We start from the raw sequence: 16,185 nt of genomic DNA on the forward strand, positions 1-16,185 counted from the left end.
CTAGACCACATTAGCCTCAGTTGTCCTTTGTGACTTCAGTTCCTTAGGCTTCTTAACATATTTAGATTAGTGCTATGGTTCTAATAAGAAATAATAATAAAGGATACAGAAGATGACAAAGTTGAACGTCGTCAGATGCTTGAGCTGATCTTAAGCTCATTTTTTTAATCTGTTTAGATAGACAGTTACATCATAATGTCCATATTTAAAATACATGGTGCTTCATGACTCAAGACAAAGAATGTAAAGCCTAACAACAAGCTTTAATGCAACATCAAATATAATTTATTTGTAGTAATTTAGTTCCTGTAATTCTTTAGGAATTAATACAGGAATTAGTTGCAGAGAAAGACATTATACCCATGATACTTTATAGCCATTAAGTGCATTAGAGCAATCTGTTTTTCATTATGAGTACATTCATTCAATGTAAACAAAAAAGAAGTGATTTGTCGACTGAACAATCCCATAACCAGCCATTTATTTTAATAGCATATCAAACAAAAACAGTAACTTTAAAAAGAAAGTGCTGACCATTTGTATTGGGAAGACCTTAATAGTACTTATAACCACAACTGCCCTGGTGTTTGATAGATAAAATTCTTAGTTGTAAAATAAATTAATGAAAAATATTGCTATTTATCATCAGACTTTACAGACAAAATAAACAAGAAAGCCCTTATCATGCACCGTTATCTTTGGAGTGCTAATATTATATACTGTATAAGCACAAGGCCTTTTGCATCTTTGTTCAGAAAAGTAAAATGTTACCTCAGTATGCGTGTTCTGATAAATTCTGAGTCGAATCCAAACTCAAGTAAATAGTATCACAATTGGCTCATTGAACTAGAAGAAAGCAATAGCTAGAGATAAGAAGCTATTGTGGCAAAAAAACTCCAAGTATAACTGTTTTCCCCCTCACACTGTACTAACAACAGTTTTTAGTACACCTGGATGCATTGCAAGCAAGATAGATGAGTTTTGTCCATATACCAGTGAAAGAGAGGGTGAAATAAATCAAACTACCATTAAATCAGAGATCTGAGCACGAGATGTGGTTTGAATTTATCCAGACAGTATAATCGCTTTCACTGGAGGTTCTAATATGAGTTCATTAGTGTTCTTCCCTCAGTGACAGTTTTGGCAGTTAGGATGACAGGGCTGATTATTGACTCGACATCCACATCCACCAGTTATGTCACCGTTGCCCTGTAAAAAAGAAAAGAAAGAAATGAGAACCATGTCTCAGACACACAATACAGAAACCTTTCTGAATATGTTTATCTATCTTAATGCATATATATATATATATATATATATATATATATATATTTACATTTGGGCCCCATCGAGCTTGTTTAGTGACCCAACAGATTTCTGTTTTGCACATCAAGCAGCAGATCCAGTCACATCCATCTTTTTTCTGGACAATGATGTCACACCGTGGGCATTTCATGGCTTCCCCATTCTGCAGCAGGCTCTGTAGTTGAATACAGTGAAACAGTGTGAAGTAGCCATTGAGGAAAATGCCTGAGAGGGTGATTTTAAAAAGTACAGAAAAACATCAACATAATACAATTTATCCACTTGACTCAAAATCTGAATACAATATGATGATCTAACTTTGCTGTATTCCATAAAGTAAAGCCCCGTATCAATCCAACGCCTAAATCCTTGCCATAGCCTGCATATAAAAGATGGACCTAGCCACTGCATGCAACTAAACAGAACAGATACATTTACAGCATGTGTTGAATACCACAAGGTTATTAGACAGAAGGTGTTAAGAACGCAACAGATCACCACAGATGCTGACTGGAAAGTTCTACTCTGAATTTCAGCCCTTGTTTCCACCACAGAGAAACAAAGGCTTCCCAAAGCTTGCTTCACCCTTAATAACGACACTAGTCTAAGATACACCTGAGGATTTGGAAACTGCCTCCTTAAGCAGCCATTAATGAAAGAACATTTAATTGTAAAAAAAAAAAAGACTGATTGTTCTATGATTTATTTTACAGGGTTAAGATTCTACAAAATTGCCTATTTGGTTTATTTCACTCTGGATAAGAGAAAAATTATAGTCCTTGATAAGAGACAATGTATTATTTTGTTTGTAATGTCATTTGTGTTCTGCTTCTTGATCCACATTGCTTTGCTTTGCCAGCATTCATAGATTTTCACTGTTCAGGGTAATTAACAAAGCACTTTAAAGTTGACTTACCTCCAGCATCTGTTTAGTTTTCTGAGCTGCTTCATCATTCTCTGCTCTTACACGCAGGTCATCCTGGTAGTCCTTGCAATTCATGTCTTTGTGGATGGCCTGAAAAAATATACATCCTTTACATCTGGTGCCCTGTCTATTACACGAAATGAAACTTTGTTCAGTTAAGGTATTAAAGTAACAAAGGTACCCTGCAGAGAATGCAGTTGGTTTCATCGCAGAGTTCACAGTGAAATTCATTGACTTCATCCTCATAGATGCACCACCCACGACAGTTGGGAGTCTGACAGTGGAAGCTGTGCTCTGAGCGGCTCTCTGCAATGCTCAGACGCAACTCCAGAAACCGCTGGTGTTCCTCTTCCGTGAGCAGCTGGACCCAGGATTATACCATAAACAATAACAGAGACATATGAAGAGTAAGAGATTACATACTGTATGGCTGTCAACATATTTGCTTCTCTTAAAGTTATTGTCTGTCTTATTTTTTGGGAAAGGTGATGTATGACTGTCAAACATAGACCATGTGAAGGTTAAGGTTGTGTCCCCGTGGCTTCCACTCACCTCTTTGATCTCTCGGTCCAGTAATTTGCTGTCACAGTTGTCAGGACAGGACACCTCAGCATCTTGACTGTTTACTATTGTCCCTTTTAGACACTCCCTGAGTAATCACATACACTTCATTATATACATAAAATATTAAGCACAATGCACATTTTGCATACACTGACTCTTATTATTCAAAACGAGCATACATTTAATCCCATATGAAACACTGCATATGCATAAAGTTGATATACACAAAAAAATGACACATGTAGTTAAAATTATAGGAGAAGAAGGTGTTTGGGGTATAAAACAAGACTTGCACCAAGACATGGCTCAAAAAGATGCTTGAGGGGTACGGAATAAATTAGCTAAAGATTTAAATCCCACTGAAATGTTGTGAGTGAACCAGGCAGTACATGCAAGAAAACTCACCACTGTAGTCCATCTTCCTGAGCTGGCAGCCCATATGAGAAAGACAATTGCAGGGGCCTAGTTCTCCCCCAGACCATTTCCTGCATATTTCTCCTCTGACTCATACTACTAAAATGCCAAATCTTTTCTGTTTTGTTTTGTTTTTAAATAAAGGCTCTTTTTCAAAAGTCAGTTGTAAGTCAAGTGTGTCATGTAACTCCACTGTACAGTTAGTAGTAACAGTAGTAAATGCAATGGCTAGATTTGTACTGTGAATACAGGCATCGAATTGATGATGACATTAGATGCACTTTGGTAAAGGACATTATTGCGAAGGTCTAGCAGCAGGGAAGTTGGGATATGGTATTGGTGGTGTAAAGGTCAATGTTAGCTAATCAGAAAGTGACCAAGAAAGCAGACAGAATTTGATCATTTTTCTGTCATATTACAAAGCTATTTTCTGTCATACCTGCAGAAGGTATGGAGACACTCTCTGAGCACGATGCCCTCTCCTGGCTGCAGATTACAGAAGCAAATTGGACAATCTGCCTCGTTGGCATTTGGGATAAGGTTCTGTTCTTCTGTTGCCAACAAGTGCAAATAGTTCTCTTCTCGTTCCTTCCGCTGAGCCTTTATCACAGAGTAGCATGCACAGCAGAGGTTCAGATAAACTGCATGACTCATTATAAACATAGTAATTTAGCTTTTCCCGAAGATAGAAAATGAAAGCTGAGAAGTTTTATTGTGGCCCTAAAGTCAGCTCTCATTATTCTTTAATGGTAATGTGTGGCAAATCATCTAGGAACAATGTGTAGTTTAAAATGTGGAATTTAAACAAAAAGGTGACACAAAAACAAGATTTAATGAGTTAATTAAACTGATGGTTTTTCTGTTTCTTTTATAACAAATATACCGATGTTTTAATATAAACATTAAATTTTTCTTTAAAACCTGTCAAGCACAAATCTTATTTCCTATAATATTTCAGGTTTTCCCATGACCTCAGGTGATTAGGGTTATTTCACACATAAATGTGAGACCGTGTTAAAAGGATTTAATTTTAGCTGTTTTTTAACAAGCAGCACTTTTACCTGTTCGTACTGCATCATGGCAAGTGTTTCCTGCTGAATCCTCTTAATCTCCTCCTCATCTGGCTGGTAGATGTCAGGCACAGTGTATTCTGCTGGCCGTTCCCCTCCGCACATCTCACAGCCAGGACGTGTTGGCTTGTTCAGATATGTACACACTGAACAGGCCCATCCAAACTGCATGCACAAAGACATACAATATGTTTACACATCTCTAAAACATGCACTACTGTATTTAAACAATTATAAGTGCAGGCCCATTGCTAAAGCAAGGTCTAGTTGTGTTCTGACCTGAGGTTTAGGAGCCACAGGAGGCTTGGGTACAGTAGCAGTTTGGTCTCTAGGAGGAAGAGGAGGAGGAACTATCTTCTCACCACCACCTCCATCCAGACCTCTGGGAAACAGCTGCAGTGATTGCATCGACTCCATGATACCTAATAATATATTTTAATTGTATAAAACTTCAGTGTTATTAAACATCAATACGGCATACTTTGCTGATAAAAATCTGTCTCTATTTATCATAGCCAAAGCACTTCTTCTTATCGTTCAAAAGGTAAGACAACTGTTTACTACTTACCATCTATACGTTGTTGCTCCTGGTCCAGGTTGTGCTGATGCCGTGTGAGATGAGCAGCATGGGCAGACCTGATAAACAGGAAAGCCTGGTCTCCACTATTTCGAATCCCATGGCTATATAATGTTTCCTGGTCCTGAGCTAGCCGCTTCCCAATCACCCAGCGCTGCAGCAGTGGGTGGAACCCAAAATCTTGGCTGATCTTTGAATAGAAAAGAAAAGAAAAAGTAACTCGTCCACTGGAATTTCAATGTGGCTTAACAAAATGCAGTGAAACTTTAAAGCCAATAACATAAGCCAGCTGGTGTACTACCACTTCCTAAAGAGTAATAAACACTTTAATGCATAGAAGACATCAAGAATGGTCAGGAGGGTTTTGATCTCTTGTAGCACTGTGGGGCGGTTTTTGTATGAATCGGTGCACAACTTTGCTACTGTGTGTATGTGGTAAGGTTACTATAGTTAACTAACACCAAACTGAAAACTTTTACTTAACTAACATTTAAAAAAAAAAAAAATACATACTAGACTTTGGAAAAATAAAACCAACTGAAATGATTTTGTGAACTTGGAACATGAACTCAAATGAAATAAAAAATAGAAAAGAGGAAACATCCTTAGTTTTAGTATTTATTCGTTTGGTAAAAATGTCACGGCCAGGCAGATCAGCTGCACGCTGATCAGCTCTCTCTCGCTCTCTCTCTCTCTCTCGCCGGGCCGGAACTCACTGTGGGTTCACGCCCTCGGCCCACGCCCTTGACAGATGAGACACCTGGGTCTCATTAAGACGATCAGCAATTAAACCAGGAGGCGACTGCTGTTCATCGCTGGATCGTTGTCTACCACGCGTTAGTGAAGCCAAGCTACAGCAAGTCTAGTTAAGAGTATTTTCCTTTGTGCGTCGTACTTAACCCTGTCTCCCTGCCTACAGAGCTTCCTGGATTTTCCCCCGTGTGATTCCCGTGTGGCAGTGTCGGAGTGTGAGCCTGTGATCGTGTGTGTGGATGATCTGAAGAACGCGTGCTTCCCCCTGGACTTCCCTGGAGACCCCTTCTTCCCTCACTCAGCTGTATATAGCACCCCCCGCACCTTCTTGTATATACACCAGGTGAATTGTAAATAAATCCTTCTTGTGAGCATTGGCGCTTGAGTCCTCCTCCAAACCGTAACAAAAAATTTGTTATCACAGCTTGGCTGAGGAGACTTTGATGAAGATGTTTATTAAGACTTTGGATATCTACAAGAATGAGTCAACTGTTTGAAAAAAGTTTTGTGTTTTTAAGGTAATAGGATACTTACAATCTTTATAATACTTATAATGACTTTACTAACTTTTGCCTTTAGCGTATACGTGCTAGACAATAAAACAGTAAAACTAACAGTGAAACTTCTAAAAACATGACTAAAACTGAAATGAGCAAACCCACTTTGGACACGAAGTCTGAAATAAATCTGAATTTAAAATAAAAATAGAAAATAGAAAAGACTGCTCGCTGATAAACATTGATATAAACAATACTGAATTGCATTTAGGGGCAAGGCTTTACTGACAAATAGGTCCATGATACACTCACTGCATTATTATGAGTGGTGCATAAACATTTTTGGTTACAAGAAAACTTCACAAGTAGTCTTTAATAGATCATAGCTCAGCTCCATTTTAGGTTTTATATGTATAATGTATCATAGGTTGGTAAGAAAATATTTAAGTAAAAAAATAATAATAAAAGAACAGAAGAAAATTGCCTCTTGTGTTGCGTGTGCTTTCATATCAGTACCTTGTCTTTTAATTGTGCGATTGTCATGCCAGTAGCAACCTCAAGAATCACAGGGATATTGTCTTCTGATTGTCCATCCTCCACTCCAACCTTCAACCTGTAGAACAGGAACAACAGAACATGTTAGCCCTCTACTACTTTCACTTGAACATTCATGTCCATTCATTCGTGTTCTTATTTTGGTATTTCCAGCATGTAACCACAGTCATATATGCATATGTTTTGTTTTTTTGGCACTTGGCCTTAATTCTTGTTTACATTGCATGCTTCCAAATTAAAACAGAGCCCATCTAAAAATAAAAAGGGGAACTCTTCCCCCATAAACAGCAACGTCTGTGGTATTACTGTCATGGAGGCAGGGAAGTACACACAGGCATTCCCCACACACACTGCGGTGTCCCACCTTATGGATTCCTGGGGGTAGATCTGACTGCTGATGTTGACTGACACCCGGACGAAGAGCTGAGTCAGCTTCTGGCACAGTTTAGCTGCTTCTTCAGAGTCCCCGCTGCTGAGGGCTTCAGTCAGAGACCGGGCAAGCTCCTCCGCTTCATCGCGAGCAAAGGAAGAGGGACGTCACGTGACTTATTGTCAGCATAACTCGTTTCTCTTTAATTCTTCGTATTATCAATTTATTTCTTTCTATCCTCTATGCCAACATACACGTACGTAACAATGGTAAATGAACATTACGAAATTGATAGTGGCTTGTCTGTTGATTTGACAATATAAAGCGTTGAGTCTTACCAAAACAACAGTGACACTTTCACAATCTCTACACTAAGAAATCGATAGCAAGCAGTGACAAACACAAAACGCTTTCTGTTTTACTAGGACAGCTCTGAGATCTTATAAAACGTAGTTGTCAAGAAGTATTTGGAGTCTTCATAACAAAATCGAAAGTTAATTGAGCTGCTTACCCTCAGTCGGATCGACCCTCGGTGCCACCTCTGAAGCCATTACTACACGGGAGGTAATAAAATTATTAAGCTGCTTGGCAGCTGTAACAAAACAGAGCTGCCTTTAAAACTATTTCAGGCACTACTTCCTCAGTCCTCATCCGACAGAGCCTTTCCAAGTTCGGCTTAAGGTTAAGAAAGGCAGCTATAGGCCCGAGAAGAGGGCCAAAGAGAGCCAAGTAGAAGTCAGAAGTACTACTCTAGCGCTCCCGCTGCGTCGTTTTTTTTACTTCTCAGTCCCTGTCAGGTAGAACGGAAAGTGAAACTGACTCACGTCCAGGAAGAGATATTTTTAAAGGATCGCTTTGGAATTTCTTTCGCTCCACCCCTCGTTGACACTTTTTTGTTCCTCTCTAAAACAGTTAAATGCATTATTTTAAAACTAAAAACCACACGAATAAGTCCAAAAATAAATAACAGCCGATGCATGAAATCTAATGATAAATTCACCCCCTTTAAAAACAACAACAACAAAAACCCCCCATCTGAAATAGTGACTTCTCGCATCCAGCAGATGGCAGTGTATGTCAAAGGCTGAACTCATTTTAACATTCAGGTTTTACAACTTTGGACCTAATATTTGATTCAGATTAATTACATTCGCTGTATATTTAACTTAAGAACAATGGAAGCCCTTTAAAATAAACCCTTTTTATCAGTATTAACATCTCTGGCGATGAATGAGCACCCCAAGGGCAAGTTGGTCGTATATTGCAGCTCTAGTTTTAATACTGTGTCTTTGCGTTCAAACCGAAAAAATAAAAAGATATACAAAGGGTTATGGGAAGATAAGAAGCTTTAGTGATGATCAGTTTAATCCAGATGCTGATAAACGAGCCAATCACAGCGGCTCCAGCAGGAGGGGCTGGCGGGTCTGTTCAGCTGCGCACCACAAAGTTGCAGATCGTCCCCGAGTCCCCGCCTGCCTGCTTGCACTTGTCATCTCTCGCACCTGGAGCCCTAATCTCGTCCATAACAACATCTTCATTTTACTTTAGCCTTCTAGACTTCAACAGTTTGATTTAGACGTGTTTCGTTGCGGTCGAAGATGCTGGCTTGTACAGAGATGATCACTATGTGCCTGCAGTCGGCCAAACAGAAGCATCTTCGGGCTCAGCAGCAACAGCAGCCGCCGCACAATGCCGGACAGGGGCTTACTATTTTTCATGATGTGAGTGGATCCGCTCTCTTACTCATGTATTAGTGTTACTGATGCAACACATTGTTGACGCTTTTGCTTTTCATTCATTTTTCTTGTATTTCTATATTAACTGTAAATCTAAATATATTCATTGTTCAAATAATATTAGATTGAATGAAAAAAAAAGAAAAGAAAAGATCTGGTCTCAGTTGATATAGTGCTGCAAATTTAAATGTGTTTTTTCTCTCTCCCTCTTATTTACTTATTACTTTCTAGAGAATTTAGTGGAAATGAAAACTGCATCGTTACAGTATTGTTTATCAGATGTTGTGTGGTGTGCGCCTCGCCATGTACGCGCGTGTGCGTAGGAAAGTAGGAAAAGCTGCAGCTGCAGCTGCTGTCTCTGCATGATAAATTAAGCCCCCAGTCTGACAGGTTTAGGGACTGCTGGGGGTTCTCCTCTTTTTGTTACGCACAGATGCAAACACTTCTGGGCTTTCAGAGGCAATACGTGCATAACAGTGAACCTATTCAATATATATGTATTAAACAAACAAACAAACAAACTAAGTGATCAGATAAAACTTAACTCAAAGATGGTGCTATGATTTATAATGCGCAGCTTACCCTAAGTTGTGCTCAAAACAGTAACAGCCTTGTTAACCTGCAATGCTGCCATAGAAACCACCATCCAGCTTGTCATCTTGTTAGAGGTTAGCAGACCAGTGATGTTTCCAAATCTGAGCTCTCACTAGCTTGAAGCTTTCCATTTCCCTTTGACTACAACCTTGTGTAGACAAGGACATTACTTTTGCAGAAATGTGTATTTAAAAGTGTGCACTGTCCCTGAATGGGGTATGTGATTGAAGTGCTTCTCATATTCAGTCTTCGGCCTTGAGCTTTTCTGTTGACTGAGCACTAACACACAAAAAAGACCATTCAGCTTGATGGTTCTATGCTCAAAATATAATTATGCTTAAATTGTTTAAAACACTGTGTGTAGGAGACAGTACTGAATACAATAATAATCAGTCTCAGTCAGAAACGGACATGCTGTCTTGAATTTAAGTGCCATGTTGCTCTGTGCATTGCATTTTTCTCCTCATTCTTTCTTTTTATTGCTTTCCACCTTTATTTGGTGCACAAGCACCATGTTCCAAGACTGGAAACATTCCTAGCTGTAGATTGACCAAATATTCCCCTGGGACAGCTGAGAGATTTTAAGAATTTTAATCTTTTGTGTTGGTTTGACATTTCCATTAGTACAGGTTTAAATCTGCATAAAGATTTTGTGTTCCTAAAGTAAAAGCAAGTAATGTGAATCCTTTGTTATTGCAGTGCTACCTACTGATTTTCAAGTGGTTACGAGACATACACAACAGAATGACAGGGGACTAATGACTAAATGTGATGGGACTGCTAATTGATTCAGAACATTTTGTAATTGTTTGTAACAATTAAACCGATTTATTATAAAAGCATGTTGCTTGGCTTTGCATGCAACATATAAGCTTTAATTTGCAGACAGATCTGCACATCAGTACATCAATGGCAGGATACTGAGCCAGTCACTAACGTTAGAGATGCAAAGATTGCAACAAATCAAAGAAAAAGCAAACCTTTAAAAGTGATTGATTGTGCTAGGGTTGTATGAGGCTGTTTCATCATTGTTGGCTACTCTTCTTAAAGTCTTTGTTTTGTGAATGCAGCAGGCCTGCTTTTCTTAGGCTTTCTTGATTCCTGATACTTATTTCTGCTTCTTCTCTGCTTTTGCTGCTACTGAGAAAGAAAAATATAATATTTTTGATTTTCACAGAAAGTAAATCATCTGGCATTTACTAACAACAAAGCATATTTATTAGGGTTTTTTTGTGATGTTATGGTTTTTTTTTTATTAAGTATTGCACCAAGTGGTGTGAAAGCAGAGCCTGAGATAACCCACCGTCTTAATACCCTCCACCATGACATCAGAACAGCAACACAATGGGAAGCAGGTCTGACCTTTCCTGGGCTTGCTGTAAATGATGCATTATCGTCTCCTGACACCGGAGAGTCAAAAGACACAGCCAAACAACAAACACATTTAACGCTATACCTGATCTTCCTGGAATAGAGGAGGAGTGGAAAATGTTGGCTAGATGGGTCACAGTGCCAAAGTGAAAAAGAACAAGCTGCTGACTGAGATTGTGCAGTGAAAGAACCCTAAAGCCGGTACAACATCAAATTTGTATTCATGTAAGATAAGTAGAGTGTTCTGATTGTCCTTTCTATGTGCAATCCAAGTGCAATGTTGCTTTTAATAGGATGAGGAATCAAAAATAGAGCAGCCAGTGTTTCGTGAAGTGAGTCGTTATGACCCGGCTCTTGTTATAAGTCAGGATTGAAGCAGTGGAGAGACAGACAGACACACTGAGGGCACAAGTGCAAACCTTGAGCTTGTTGACCTATAACAAATTAAAACGAGGACCAGATTCTGCAGGATTAATAAACTGTAGGTCAAAACCAATGAGCACGGCAGTTGTGCTGCTTAACACTGGACATCAATGTCTCAGGGAGTGAAAGAGAATCAATAAAAGAGAACAAATTACGAATCTGTTGTTTTCATTGCAGATCTTGCTTTCAAACTCACTTAATGAAGCTATTGTTTTCTGCTCACCTGAATGACAACCAAGCTGCATACAGCTACAAATGCACATATATGTTTGTTTGTGTGGCTGGATTAATATTTGTGAAATTCTTATTATAGTGCACAGATTAAACTAAAATTGGTTTAAAAATCTAAGTTTCATGTTTATATTTTCAAGACACACATCTCAGTGCACAGTAGACTTGAGTTTTATTTGACTGTGTATTCAAACGCTTTGAAAAATATATTTAGCCTTCACAATAGTTACTTTAGTCGCTGTGTTGTGGCTGTGATCTTTCTTTAAATCTAGATCTAAAGCCCTGTTTTAACGCTGTTATTTATTGATGGTGTGTTGGTATAGCTTTCTGTTTTGCTTCTATTTTATGTTGTTTGGTGAAGCCAAACAGTCCACTTTCTATTTTCTGGACAATAATGTTTTCACTGAGCTAAAGAAAAAAAAATGAAACAAGTAGATTTTTACATGTTGACCAAAAAGCAACTCTTTTTCTCAAAGCAGCCGCACAGGCTTTACAGGATCAACCCTGAGCTTTATCCTGTTGTGTGGACATTTGTCTTTTGCATGTCAGAAAACAAATGGCTTTCCTCAGTTTTAGTGATTTTTCTACTTTTAGTGAATAATCTATACTGTTGATTTTATCTGATGGGTGTTTTTTTCAGCTTGAGAAGTGGGCTTTTTATAAGTTGCCATTACTGGTGGTTCAAAACTCAGCTAAAAACAAGAAGATTCTATCTTTTTTTAAACTCCATAACAATTACAACAGTAACTACTATCAAACACAGACCAGTTACAGATTTTATATATATATTTGTTTTGGGGTTTTTTTGCTGCAGCTGAGTGATGTGGTGTGTGCAGTCATAGTTTTGTCTTCGTATAGTCATCACTGGTGTATTAAATATTACAACTGACGTAAGTGCTCCATCCACTACTGTTAATTCAAGCCAGTTTTGTACATGAGAGTCCCCCACGGGGAACAGAATGGAGGAAGCCAAATCTATTAAGATTACACAGCATTGTTTATATACAGCGCAGCATCGTTGTGATTAGACTGATAATCCATGAAATGGCTTCAAACGAACATTGTCACCGCGTTATAAAACTGATACGATGGCTATGTTGAAGTAAGCAAAACAGTAAACTAATGCAGGAGCAGGGCTTTGTTTCTGCTTTTCCTGCTGTCAAATGTTCAGATGCTCATAGTGAAAAATGATTTAGTGAAAGGTGGACTTCTGTGTTGTTTGCAGACAAAGCTGCATGCCAGAGAAAATAAGCTGCAACTGGATCAGATAGTATCTTGTGTTTGGAGTCCCCATTATTTGTGACTTACTGTTACTCTTGCATATTATTGCATACTGTATATTTAACAAAATTGTGTATAATACATATAGCAAATGATTATCCTTCTTACTACCTACCATATTGGCCCTCCTAAGAAATTAATGAAAAAGCATCAGTGAGTCAAACAAATAGAAGATAAACATAGTGTGGCGTTACCGTACAATTATCACTTCTGAAGTAAATGACTGTTTACTTTAGAATGATAATTGTTCAACCTATTTTAGAACTGACACTATCAATTTGCTTTCAACCTAACATGACTCACTCATGCAGAGTATAACAGCCTTTGTAAATGTCCTTCTTCTTGTCATCTTTCTAGTCTGTGCAGCAGGATAAACGAACCACAGGCGTTAAACATCCTATTGTGTTTTTGACAAACTGCCATGATTCTTAATAATTTACACCTGCTTATTGCAAGAATCCCTTCAGTGATCCTATGCTAGAAATAAAAACCATCCTCTCCCCCCTCTTTTTGTTTTCCAGATTTTCCGCAGAGCAGACAAAAACGGTGAGTAAACAGTACATAATATGCTTGGTGATGAATAATTTGTCACAATGCATGCTTGTTATTTCTCCACATCTTTCCACTTGTTATTATGCCCCAAACAATCTGGATGGAGAAAAAAAAAGGGGGGGGGGGGGGGGATTTGCATGAATGACTCTTCAAGTGAATCTTCTTTCCTCTGCATGCTTGAATAAGTTTTTCCACCCAATTAAAATTATTCTGAGATTCTGGATTGTAGCCCAAGCTTGGAAGAACATGCCACACAAAATAAAGCTTCTTCCTGTCAAACTGCATTGTTTGGGTGCTGCGGGTGCTGTTTACAAATTATTATGAGTCATGTTAACACAGCTGCAGCCAAGATATTTTTTCTAGCAACAAATTTATTGCCAAATGCGTACAGGATAGACTTCGTATTTCAAGAGTTGGACATCTGTACACATACATGCTACCTATGTCTGTGTCATAATCAGTTGTTTGTTTTACTCATTTTACCTCATGGTAATGGCACATTCTACCAAGAACTGTGCTACTTCACAATGATACTGTAGCTCCATACTCACTGTCGGTTAGCCGGATCAGTTTGGTCTGAATGCACAGTGAATGCACCTGTAGATGCCTCCTACGCCACACTGTATAGGGCTCTTAAGGGCACCTTGGGTTTGTAAAATTTGGCAGTGAGAAGATATAAGCATTGCAAGCGCTTACTGTAGTTGTTATTTGTGCCAGTAGCCCCGGGAGACTCCAGCATTAATGCATCAATATTATTGGTGCGTGATGTTTAATGCATTCAGCTAATTTTAATGAAATTACTTGTTGTTGTACAGACTTCCCCCTCAGATTGGTTCATTATAGTTTACATGAGCAATTTTCAGGAAATTAGATTGAAGTGAAGCTGTAGCTTATGCAGTATTTGCTCTGGGATTATTAATAAATTAAGCAAACAGACAAAGATGACTGCAAAAGCGGCTGCCGTGTCTCTTGTATGTGTGTATGTCTCTTGTATTACACCAGAGACTTGTTTTGTTGAGAAAAAAATATTTTGTGATTTTGCTAAACTGATATTTGTCATTGTTTCAGATGCAATTTTTCTTTTTTTCATTGAGGCACAAAAGGATCCATTTTTATTTTGTGATTGCTTTTGACAGTGCAACAGAAGGCACGCATTTCTTAGTGTGCAAAGAGAGAACGCTTTTAGATTTAAGATTAATTTACAGAAGAAAATACGTAAAAATACTGGCTCACATCAACATCTACCATATTGGGATGCATCTTGGCATGTATTAAGTGCACAATCGATAATTTTAGGAAAGGCAAAGTTCTGATGGGTCAGCATTTACATTTTTTAGGCCCTAAAAGTGAAAACATAAATAATAATAATAATAATAATAATAATAATAATAATAATAATAATAAGAAGAAGAAGAAGAAGAGAAGAAGAAGAAGTAGAAGAACTGTCCTCTTTTTTATGCTCCAACAAAGCTTTATTTCTTTTTGTTAAATCATCTTTGTGTTTTTAAATAAACAGAACAAATGTTCCACAATCGAAAATATGACTGTTGAGACCAATGGAGTCATCTAAGTAATATATATTTTGTAAATCAGGTCAATCTAGTTATTTCATATCCCTTTCTTAAGCTACTCCCTGATTATTGTCCAATAATCAGGGAGTAGCTTAGAGTTTGAAGTCCAAGCTCTAAATAAATTTGTCATGGATGTTGAGGTAATTTGATGCAGGACCTCCAACAGTCAGCCTTGGTAGAGAAATTAGATAAATATTATAATAACAAACAAATGACTAATTTCCAGCTAAAGAGTCTCCTCGAGAGTAAGCATGCTGTTAACCACTGTATCTCATTTCTCTTGTGTTATTATGAAAGGACCTTTGGCTTCCTATCTTACTTTAATTTTCATGCTTTGCTTTTCAGTTTTTAAAGAGCTCTTTAAAATTATCATGAATTTCTATCTCAATTGTGACTGAAATGCATTTCTACTTTATGTAGTTTTTTTACATTTAACTTTTTCAAGGGAGTTACTTATTCAAACATTTTTGTTATCAGAAATATGTCTACTTATTAAATGGTTTTGAACATTAAGGACTGCACATTTAGTCTGACCTATAATCAGGTTCAAAAAGTAAACTTTTGCTTGTCTGTTAACATCTCATACTTGGGTTTGTTTTTCTTTACCTCAATTCCAAATATCTTCTTCTGTTTTTGAAATGACATCAACTGAATAGTCTTGGGTATATATTCATTTTTATTGTATGTATTTTATTGTTTTCAATATAGTACAGTATAGCATAGGATAGGATAGGATAGGATAGGATAGGATAGGATAGGATAGGATCATTCCATCCATAATGTAAAATAATACCATTCATCTAACAGAATCAAATGCTTTTTGGCATATAGATTGTCACCAGAGCCCTATGGTTGAGAAAAAAAAAAACATGTACAGCAGGTTCAGCACCCTTACTGCTCTGTAAGAGAGATATATTTATTTCTAACATCAGATGAAATAACATGCCAAAGCAAATCAAGAAGAAGTGCACATCAGTAGGACATTATTGCATATACAGGGTCTACCGCCACACAACAATTACTTCTCAGCAGCTCTTAACAATCTCCTATGACAGGAATTTTACATTATGAATTGTTCTGTTGCTTCCAGCCAAATGTATTCTCTGTTTCGTTATAATGACAGAAAAACACAAAGAAAATATTCTCTTCTACAACCCCTGCTAGTTATTTTTCATTAGTAATTGAAATATAAATGGCACTGGAATTAGGCGGAGAATATAATATGATGACACCATCAGAATGCACTGAATAATAGAAAAATGGTAGTTACTAAGCACGTCCTGTCTTGGTAAAACTTATAAAGTGTTACTATGGTTATAGTAACAATGAAGGATAATAAACTTGAGTAAATAGTTATTAGAATGTCTCTGTGTAAATATCTAAAAAATATTAGCAA

General features: G+C 37.6%; 2 protein-coding genes across 2 annotated transcripts in view; one reads left to right on the forward strand and one right to left on the reverse strand.

The window, feature by feature from the left end:
- Window positions 1-131: 131 nt before the first annotated feature.
- Window positions 132-7,966, reverse strand: rbck1 (RanBP-type and C3HC4-type zinc finger containing 1). The gene is made up of 12 exons (XM_084929427.1): window positions 7,542-7,966; window positions 7,025-7,169; window positions 6,622-6,718; window positions 4,847-5,045; window positions 4,558-4,700; window positions 4,270-4,443; window positions 3,648-3,808; window positions 2,783-2,879; window positions 2,412-2,591; window positions 2,222-2,320; window positions 1,337-1,480; window positions 132-1,209 (listed from the first exon to the last, which is right to left on the reverse strand). The coding sequence occupies exons 1-12, from the start codon at window positions 7,579-7,581 to the stop codon at window positions 1,129-1,131; spliced, it is 1,560 nt and encodes a 519-aa protein (XP_084785553.1). The 5' UTR covers window positions 7,582-7,966; the 3' UTR covers window positions 132-1,128.
- A 486-nt stretch (window positions 7,967-8,452) lies between these two features.
- necab3 (N-terminal EF-hand calcium binding protein 3) overlaps window positions 8,453-16,185 on the forward strand; it is a 39,001-nt gene continuing 31,268 nt past the window's right edge. Inside the window, exons 1-2 of the mRNA XM_084929429.1 lie at window positions 8,453-8,751; window positions 13,188-13,212. Of these exons, the coding sequence (XP_084785555.1) occupies window positions 8,629-8,751; window positions 13,188-13,212 (148 nt within the window). The 5' untranslated portion in view covers window positions 8,453-8,628. The remainder of the gene's footprint in view (window positions 8,752-13,187; window positions 13,213-16,185) is intronic.

This window comes from Perissodus microlepis, chromosome 5 (assembly GCF_051167445.1).
Source record: "Perissodus microlepis isolate ML-2025 ecotype Zambia chromosome 5, ASM5116744v1, whole genome shotgun sequence".
NCBI classification, from domain to species: Eukaryota; Metazoa; Chordata; class Actinopteri; order Cichliformes; family Cichlidae; genus Perissodus; species Perissodus microlepis.